General features: G+C 47.8%; 1 protein-coding gene and 1 long non-coding RNA gene across 6 annotated transcripts; one reads left to right on the top strand and one right to left on the bottom strand.

Moving 5' to 3' along the window:
• The first annotated feature begins 3,742 nt into the window (after nt 1–3,742).
• TMIGD1 (transmembrane and immunoglobulin domain containing 1) lies at nt 3,743–8,297 on the top strand. 4 transcript variants are annotated; one of them, XM_015646824.3, is made up of 7 exons: nt 3,743–3,972; nt 4,165–4,320; nt 5,244–5,522; nt 6,310–6,588; nt 7,377–7,480; nt 7,773–7,801; nt 8,164–8,297. In XM_015646824.3, exons 2-7 carry the CDS (start codon nt 4,242–4,244, stop codon nt 8,165–8,167), a joined length of 774 nt encoding a protein of 257 aa, XP_015502310.1. In that variant the 5' UTR covers nt 3,743–3,972; nt 4,165–4,241; the 3' UTR covers nt 8,168–8,297. The 4 variants fall into 4 exon arrangements, with proteins under 4 accessions (XP_015502310.1, XP_015502309.1, XP_015502308.1 ...); XM_015646823.3 differs by having other exon boundaries at nt 4,162–4,320; XM_015646822.3 differs by having other exon boundaries at nt 3,925–4,320.
• LOC117245302 lies at nt 8,245–9,494 on the bottom strand. 2 transcript variants are annotated; one of them, XR_004499879.1, is made up of 2 exons: nt 9,448–9,494; nt 8,245–8,918 (listed from the first exon to the last, which is right to left on the bottom strand). It is a non-coding gene; the product is annotated as an uncharacterized LOC117245302 (long non-coding RNA). The 2 variants fall into 2 exon arrangements; XR_004499878.1 differs by lacking the exon at nt 9,448–9,494 and adding an exon at nt 9,050–9,441.

The raw sequence follows: 9,494 nt of genomic DNA, 5'->3' as shown, positions 1-9,494 counted from the left end.
TCATTTGCTCAGCAGCCAGTAACAACAAACCCTTCATATTTCCTTGGGCCAGCCCAGAAGAGCTTTGATTTCCACATCCTGAGTGAGCAAATACGCAGGTTGGGGACTGACCTGCCTCCTCCTCTTCCTCCTCCCTTTCCTCTTCCTCTCCCTCCTCTTCCTCCTCATCTCTGCCTTGTGTCAGTGCTGTGGCACTCAAAAAGGTGGCACTCAGGAGCTGTGGCTTTTGCCTCACCACACGGTGCTTCCAACCATGGAGCAGGAATGTGATTTTCTCCTGAAGACCGGCAGCAAATGGTCCCCCATGAACTGGAAAGATGAAGCAGCTCAGTCCTTGCAGAATCCTCACAGAGGGAGTGAGGGATGGCCCCACAGCAGGGAAGTTAAAACTGCTAATATTGTTTGGCAGCACTTCACAAGATCAAATCACCACTTGGTTTTCCAGCAGAGCACTTCCAAGAAATCCCACTGGTGATGAAAGTTCCTAGGTAGACAAAAATATCTGAGGTCCAGGCTGTAGAGCAGCCACAGCAGAATAGAGTCTTGAAAGAGAAGCAGCTCTGGGAATTCTGCTGGGGAATGTCCTGTACTGGCCATTGGCATGAAACAGGCACCAGCTTTAGCATCCTCCCCATCGTGAGTGTGCCTTCAGCTTTTTACAGGGTTTGCTGCCTCTGAACTGCTGCCAAGGTGATCCCAGGGATCTCGTCCAGTTTCCAGCGCTCCCAGGTGACTTTGCTCCCTGCCAGATTCTGTGGGTGAGTACCCAGCAGGTGGCATCCACATCCAGCACTTGTGCTGGAGCCCCACCTTCCTGCGGGCTTCTCTTCAGTTTTATTGATTCCAGGATGTTTTTTCATTAATGCCTATTTTTCATTTGAATTTATTTTAAAATTTTACAATATTCACTGGTTTAGTGCTTATTTAACTATTCTTATTTCTTCCTAAGGATAAATCATCATTCCTCTGTGTTCAGTGGCACAGCAGGTGAACCTTTATGTAAAGATCATTAGAAAATAGATTTACTAACAAATTTACTTGTTAAAACTTTGAAGTAAAACTTGTTTTTACTTTAAAAAAATACTTGAGATCTGTCCAGCTCACCAGTGAGAAATATGCTAGATCTAGGCTGGGAGAAATCAGGGCACATCACATCTCCATAATGTTTATACTCAAGAAAAATAGGTTTTGTGGGAGGGAAAAGGAGTGCTGAGTAAGTTCAAGCAGCATTCCCTAACAGCCTCACTTTCCAGCCCAGTTATTTGGCAAGGAGAGGCACTGGATTTGGGTGTCATCCTCCAACAATGGAAATGTTGCAAAATACATAGCACCACATATTGAGATGGGATTAGAAGTGAGGAACCAGAAGGAGTAGGAAGACATGAGCAGCCCTAGAGCAGAGCCTTAGGCACTATTGCAGAAACATGTTTTCTGGAGCAGGATTACAACCACGTTACAGCTTTTGTTTGCTTGACAAAACCATAGATACAATCCTGTGTTTCCACACTTCTGTGCAGATCCTGCCATGCCCCTGACTCCAGGAGCAACCATCAGCCCTCACAACTCTGCTGAGTATAAATCAAGATCTCATCTGCCAGTGAGAGTGTGGAGGATTAGGAATTGTGCTCCCTGCTCCTGCAGGCACTGAACAGACCCACGCAGAACCCAATCTGCTGGGAAGTTTGGAGTTGGAGGTTAAGAGACCTGATGGAAAACAAACTCCTGTTCAATCTCTATCATGTTCTAAATCTTCTCTTCTCAGGTTCCTAAGGCTTGGATTACACCCAGGAATAGACTGGTGCTTATTAATTAATTCCTTTGAGGCTGTTCAGAGTCATATTTAACAACAGTCTTATTCTGAGTTTGTTGGTGCAGCGTTGCCATAAGGATGACAAGCAGGAACTGGTGTGTTGGATTACTGACTCTAGCCCATGGTCTGTCTAATCCAGCCTTGGCAGTGCAGATCCAAGTACCTCAGATGTGAGGGTTGGATCCTTTGCTGTGGAGAGTTATGGAGTTCTTGTGTCCCTGAAGAGGTTCCTCCCAGTCTGAGTCATTAGTGGCTGCTTTACATTCTGGAACATGAGGTTTACGTCCCTCCAAAACGTAATGGAAAGGTGGAGAATGAAACCCACAAACTCTAGACCTCAGTAATTAGACACCCACAAGATTAATTACACCCTGTACGAAAAGAAAAGTGTAAAAAGCCATTGCGAAAGTAATTCTGACCTGGTCTAAACAGCTGCACTTCAGTGCCTCTGGCCAGGTAACACCTTGATTTTCTAGTCCCTCTTCCTTCAGCAGATCCTGAGCCCATTGCAAAAGAGGACACTGCCATTGCTGCAGATGAACCTCAGCTCACCTCGCTGCCTGTCATGGACCTGCTGGGACAGAATCTCACCGAGGTCCCAGCTGGTGCTGGGCCTCACATCATAACAAATCCCCCCAGAAAAGCTGTTGTGTGACAGTCTTTTTCTTTACTGTCATTTTTACATTAAAATAAATACTCCCAAACTCCACTCTTTTCTCTTCTATACATCCTCACTTACTCCAAGCACCTCCTTCTCCAGTGTGTCAATCAGTGTCAATCAGTGCAGTGCAGTGACCAGAGGGAGCACGGACTTCACTTTCCTGCCTTTGGCTCACATTGTGGTGGGAGCACATGAGCCATTTCCCACTCCATTCCTTTGAATCTCCCTCTCTATTTCAACTCAGCTTAATTCCAAACCACAAAGATCACTTTGGTTCTAGGCAGAGCATTTGGATTGAAGTTATCATTCAATAAATGTTTGTTGAGTCATAAGCTAACATTTAGTTGAATTCTACAAGGACAGGACAGTTTTCTAGAAGGGAGAGTGAGAACTCTCTCTTCAAGGGACTTTTGTACACATACACTTTTTTAACCAAGAATGATTCCCTGTTGGTTTCAAGGATAAACCCATAAACACAGAAATAATCCTATTAAGAAACACTCAAAGGTGACCCTTGTTTGCAACAGCCTCACAAATAACCAGTGCTGTGTGCTCCTGTGCTGTGTGTGCAGGCAGCAGCCCTAGAGCAGGAGCCCTTCCTGCCCACCTCTGTTCCACTGAGCTGGGACACGGTGTCCACAGGCCAAAGAAACACCAAGGACACATCCCAGGCTCCTCCTGCTCATGAAATGCACTTTATGGCTCTGCTGAGCCCATTCCTGATGAGTGATGTGCCTGCAGGGACGCTGGCAGCAGTGACAACACGTTTGAAGGCTGTGAGGACCCCGTGCTTTGTGACCACGTCACCATCACCCTGCAGAGGTGCAAACAGCAATCTCAGACACATTTCCACATAGCCAAGTGCTTCAACTGTGCCCTGGACACACACAGCCTGGGCACAGCTGTCCCAGCAGAGGGGACAGCTGGGACACATCCCCTTGCTCTGTGCTAGGGTTTTCCAGGGCTGAGCTAAGCACAAGAGCAGCCTGGGGGAACACACTGGTGAGCAGGACAGTGACTGCTCTCTCCTCTGCCAACATGCAGTTCAAAGTCTGAATCAGTGAATTTTCTCATTTTCCACTTAAAGGAGGACATGGCAACAGAGCTTTGGGCAGAAAGGGACAAATTGGAGTCTACTCCTGCTTTAGGATAAACTAGGATAAAATCCCTGTGTCTTCAAACAGTCCTGTGAAGACCCAGAAAGCTGAAAAAAGAAAAAAGGTACTATTTTTGGCAGAAAGTCTTCATGGCTGATGCAGGAAGTCTCTCATTAGTTACTCATTGCCTCAGCAAGTCTCATAAAACAGCCAGCAGAGCCCAGCAAAAACTTCGGTGTTGTGGGAGCTCAGAAATCCAGGAATTGAACGAGGCCTTGAACCCTTTTTATAGACTCACTTCTTACTGAACGACTATAAAATATTAAAATTCAGATCCTATAAATAAGGAGGGGAAAGAACTGCATTTCCCAGCAGAAGCAGCCTCTCCAGAGATTCTTCCCAAGGTAAGTCCAATGCTACCTGATCCAGAGACAGGTTCCCCTGACAGGTGATCGGAGACAACGAACTCATGTAATGGAGATTAGACATAAAGCCCCCTTGAATCTGCTCTGAACTTGAAAATACCTTGCAGCAATGGACTCAGTTTATTCCCTGGTGACCCACTGTGGCTCTTTCTCTTCTTCTGATGTCAGCAGGGATTAACCCCTGTGAGCCCTGAGCAGAGGCAGCAGTGCTGTGACCCTCTCTCCAACAGAGCCAGCTCTGCTCTGAGATGGCACAGAGATGCAGCCTCGCCGTCCCCTACGGAGCGCCCATCCTTGCTATTTCCTTCTTGGCATGTGTGGCCACAGGTAAGCAAAAAAAAATCCACCCTGGCTTTGTGCAAACCCCACCACACATTATTGAAACTACCCAAAGCTGGGTGATGTGCCACAGCAGCATCCCAGATTTTGAATGTTCTGGAGGTGATCCCCAGAGGACTGTCTGAAAACTGGCCTCTGATTTGAGAGTAGCAGAGAAGGAAATGGGGAGATGTCAGTGTTTTCCAGCATTATTGCAGCAGGGATGATGAGGCCACAGTTTTCAAACCTGCTTTAAGCAATGAGAAATGTGAGAGGTTTGGCCACCTGGGAACACCTTCAGACAGGGACCTTCAGACTCCTTTATATTCACAGGACTTTAATACTTTTATAATGTGAGCTGTATTTTTAATTCATTATTCTATGGCCCAGGCTGCAGTAGCGAGTTTCATCCCATTACAATAATTTATTTCCCATACTGGTTGTTCATTTAGTATGTCCTGAGGTTTGTACCTTTGACAAACTGCAGCTCTGAAACAGCCAGAATAGAGCTGAGGGGTTGATTAACTCGTTTATACTCCCAAGGACACCCTACTCCAACTGAAAAAGTGTCAAACAGTGAGCACAGTGGTGCTTGGCAGTGCTTGGCAGCAGGAGGGTGATGGGATGGAAATGACCTGGGTGTCACATGGTCACTCCTGGCTTTAGAGATTTTGTTGTCCCAGGTCAAGCCTTGGCGTTCTGGCAGTCAACTGCAAGAGCCTGATTTTTATTTTAAATAACTGTGAGGGAGCTTTGAGATGAAGACAGCTTCTTATCTCAGAAACTAACATTCCGCCTGAAAACAGCTGTTAGATTGAAACCTGAAAGTCTCATATGTCCTCCAAGGTGGAGGTCTGGAGAAGTGAGCAGGGCAGCTTTGGTGGGAAGGGTATGGCTTAGGATGCTTAAATGTCTTTGTTCTCCTTCTGCAGGTGTGGAACTGTCTGTAAATAACCACGCTGCTGACTTCACCCTGTCTACACAGCCTGGCCCTGCCATCTCCCTCTCGTGCCTCGTACACAACAGCAGCCAGGCCGAGGAGCTGCTGTGGTACCGTGGAGATGGGCAAGTGGGTCTGAAAGATGGGAATAAAGTCAACATCAGCAACATCTGCATATCCCCGGTCAATGAGTCTGACAACGGGGTCACCTTCACGTGTAAGCTGGCACGGGACAAGTCTGTGCAGGTGTCTGTGATCCTGGATGTCCAGTGTGAGTCGCCGTGGTGGATTCCTGTGTGGATGGAGTAGGGTGGGTTGGAGTTGTGGGCCAGGCAGCTCTGTCTGGGTGGTGTTTTGCACCCTTGTACGCTGTCTTCACCGAGAAAAAATGCATTTAGGAGGAGATAACTCGCGTGATAAGACACTCCCTTCCCACAGTAATGCTTATAGCCTGACCTAGGCCTCTTTTATAGGAGTGGGTGGGCCCTTAAGAAAGATACTCTGGATGTGTCCCTGCCTCCACCTAGATTATTTCCCAAGGATACAAGTCAGGGCAGAGGAAATACTGGAGTGACAGTCTCTGCCACTGACTGCCCTCCTCATTCCCAGGGATCAGGAAAGGCTGCATTACTAGGATGTGTTAGACCACTGAACAAGGAGCACAAGGGATGTGTGAAGGGAACTTATTTTGTGTTAACTCTCCTGAATGTAGGAATTCTATGAGGCTGGAGCAAGGTGGGGTCAGTCTCTTCTCCCAGGTTACAAGCTATAAGAGGAAATAGCCTTAAGTTGTGCCATAGGAGATTTAGATTGGGTATTGAGAAAAATTTCTTCACTGAAAGGGTCATCAAGTCCTGGCATAGGCTGCTCAGGGCAGCAGTGGAGCCACCATCCATGCAGGGATTTAAAAGATGTGTAGATGTGGCACATTGTGGTGTCCCTGGTAGCGATGGGTTACTGGCTGGACTGAGTTTCAGAATGTTTTTCCAGCCTGAATGGTTCTGTGATTCTATGAGCAGCATTACTAATGACCCATTGAACTGCATTCCTGTGAACAGTTCCTCCCTGGCTGAGTGGAGAGGAGACCCTCCACGTGGAAGAAGAGAAAGATGCCACTCTGACCTGCAACTCCAAATCCAACCCTCAAGCCCAAAGCACCTGGTTTAAGGACAACCACAGCTTGACCCTGCAGCCCAGTCGTCACGAGCTGTACCAGACCAGTGAGGTCTTTCGGCTCTCCATCAGGAAAGTGCAGAAATCTGACAGTGGGACCTACACCTGCGTGGTGGAATCACCCCTGGGAAATGGGACAAGGGATTTCCACCTCGTAGTTGAAGGTAACAAGGCTGCTGGATAATAAGCTTTACAAATAACTCCCTGTTCTCCTTATGACAACAATCCATTTATATTACAAAGTGTAAAGGGAGTGTGGTAAATTCCCTGCATGGATTTCTGAGGGCACAGCAACAGCAAGGAGCTCTCTCTGCACCTGTGCCTGGGACCACAGCACCAGGAAGAGCCTCTCCTGCTCTACCTGTTGTTCAAAAGCACTTGGCAAGTGTGACCTGGGGCAGGCTCATCCCACTGCTGCTCTCCCCATGCTGACAGGGCACACTCAAGCGTGGTTTAAAGCACCTCAGGTCTTACTTGAAGCATCTTACTCAACCACAGTATTCTGTCATGCCCAAAGAGCTGCTTAAGGCAAGAGAAGTTGTGCTCCAGAGGTCACTGCAGGGGCTGGGTGCTCAGGGTTCAGGCAGGTGACACTAAATCACCTCTGTCCAGACACTTTTCATTTCTCCCCTCCTGGCACAGGGAGGGAAGCAATGTTACCTGTGTCAGTGGTACCTCTAGACAGCCTTATTTCTGAGCATAAGAGTGCCTGGGGAATCTTCTTCAGGAACTCACATTTCAATTCTTCTTCAGTTCACTAAAATACAGGCTCAGCTCCCTTCCCTCCAGGGGACTAAAACATAGAGTCAGTCTACAGACAGCAGAGACAGCAACAGTTAACTCAGCAGTGACAGCTGTGGGAAAAGAAGTGTCTTTCCACAGTCCTGTGAAATGTTCTGGGTTATGTGACTGCATTAATTTCTCACATAACCAACCTCTTCTTTCCTGACAGATAAAAAACCTGTTTTTCCCACGGAAGCTGTTATTGCTGCTGTTGTGGTGGTTTCAATCACAATACTTTTTGGAATTGTGGCGCGAAAAGATAAATTTTTTAAGGTATGGAAAGCTCTAGTTTCATAGGGAAAAAAAATAGTATTGTTTGCTGCAGTGCCCTGTTTTTTTTTTTTCTATTACCTATTCTATTCTATTCTACTCTATTCTATTTCATTATGTTGCTTTTCACTGTTAGAAAACTGCTACAAACTACCTGCTTTAGAATTACCAGTAGATAAATCTGATAAATGGATAAATTAGATATTTCATGTGGAACCATTTCGTACTTGTAATATTTGTAACAATATCCCCTTGGCCAGGAAACATGAAAGATAACAGTTTTTTTTCTTTTCAGTGCTTCAAGAAACAAAAAGAAACAGCTTTGTAAGTATTTGACCGCTTATTCACACTTATTCCAAATGAATTCCTTCTTTAAAATTGGCAGAACCTGAAAAAGTTCAGTCAGCATGATAAACCCACCCAGCTCTTGCTCTGACTGGTGAATACCAGCCCATACCTCCTGTCCCAGCAGAAAGGGGTCTCTGGGGACAGGACACACAAATCCTGCCCTTCCCTGGCTATGCCATGCCCTGTGTGTAACCACTGGAAGGGAAAAAACCCTAATGTCATATCCTCAGCCTGCTGAGCTTTCTGGAGATGAACACAGCACAAATTAATTCAACTTACTTGTGGGGTTTTTTTCCCTAGGAGGTGATTTTTCGTTTCTTCTGTTCATTTTGCTGCAGGTAAAGAACACCCAGAAAACATCATTTCTAGTGGTCAACCAAAGCCATTTTGTGAGATGATGAGATAAAGCACCGAAACCATTTTGCTGGGATCAAGTTTATATGGTTTTTCAAAATATAAGTGGTTCTTTGCATGTCTTGATTCTCACCTGCTGCTTAGAGGGTCAGAACTGGTCACTGGGAACCTTTCCTTGGAGCACCACTGAGGCAGGTGGGCTGCATGAGATGATGCCAGCTCTTGCCCTCCATGCTTATTCCAACAAGGAATGCATATACAGTCAAGCATGTGGGTTGTGGGTCAGTCCACAGAGGAATCTCTACTGAACTGTGATGCTGATGTACACAAAGTGAGGTGTTGAGCTAGCAGCTGCTTTCTGTCCTGCAGTGTTATTCCACATGGCGTTTGGGTGGTGGCCACCCAATTCCCTGCCCCATCCCAATGATCCTACGGGCGTCTCAGCTTCTCTTGCCAGGGCAAAAGCTGCCTGGCACTCAGCACTGCTGCTGCACCTCCGTCTCTGTGGCTCAGACAGATCCCAGGGCTTGGGGCAGCCCCAGGTGCTCGATGACACACAGTGAAGTTCCAGTGTGATTGTTCCAGTGTGATTGCTCCAGTGTTACAATGGGTGGAAAACATTTCCAGCCATCCCTTCCCCCAGCAAATGTGCCACTCAAGCACTTTTCTCAAGGTCCTGGCAAGCTGTTGAGGCCTCATCATGCCTTGGAATGCTCCATTACTGTCAATGCACTGCGAGCTGTAAATCAATTTAAGACAAATTAAGACAGTGATGTGCCAGCGCTCTTTTCGGAGGAGCAGGGCAGTTCCTCAAGAGGAAGATTCTGGAGCCTGATCTGGAATGTGACCCAGACTGTGTCCTTGACTCACCAGTGCTCAGGGAGGTCCCTCAAGGTGCCACAGTGGTGCCACCTCATGTTCCTGGGCACCCGGCCTCAACACCACCAGCTCTGGAGAGCTGTCCCAAACCCTCCTGTTAATCTGCCACAGCGCAGGGGGTGACACAGTGCGGACAGAGCTGGGGACAGCGGGATGGGGGTGCTCCGGATGGGTGTCACTCACCCAGGGGTGCCACACACAGCCCCCGGCACTGAGGCTCCTCGGGGCGGGGAGGCCGCGGACTCCAGGCTGTGTGGAATGTTCTGGAACCGGGGTTGTGTGGGTGAGGGGTCCCTGTGAGGGGTCTGTGTGAGGGGCCGGTGTGAGGGGTCCCTACGAGGGGCCGCCCCACCGGCTCCCCCGCACTAAACGTGTCCCTCGCCACTCACCGTCCGCCCTCCCGTCGCCGCTCTCCCCCCTACGCCCCCGGCCGCGG

Source organism: Parus major, chromosome 19, assembly GCF_001522545.3.
Source record: "Parus major isolate Abel chromosome 19, Parus_major1.1, whole genome shotgun sequence".
NCBI classification, from domain to species: Eukaryota; Metazoa; Chordata; class Aves; order Passeriformes; family Paridae; genus Parus; species Parus major.
The sequence above is the reverse complement of the archived record's forward strand: the minus strand, read 5'-3'. Positions and strand labels throughout refer to the sequence as shown.

Bases quoted from the DNA above. Each gene is read 5' to 3' on its own strand.
- TMIGD1 (XM_015646824.3), top strand. From the start codon at position 4,242: ATGGCACAGAGATGCAGCCTCGCCGTCCCCTACGGAGCGCCCATCCTT. The intron at 6,589-7,376 runs GTAACAAGGCTG...CTTTCCTGACAG, and splicing joins TTTCCACCTCGTAGTTGAAG to ATAAAAAACCTGTTTTTCCC. The intron at 7,481-7,772 runs GTATGGAAAGCT...TTTTCTTTTCAG, and splicing joins GAAAAGATAAATTTTTTAAG to TGCTTCAAGAAACAAAAAGA.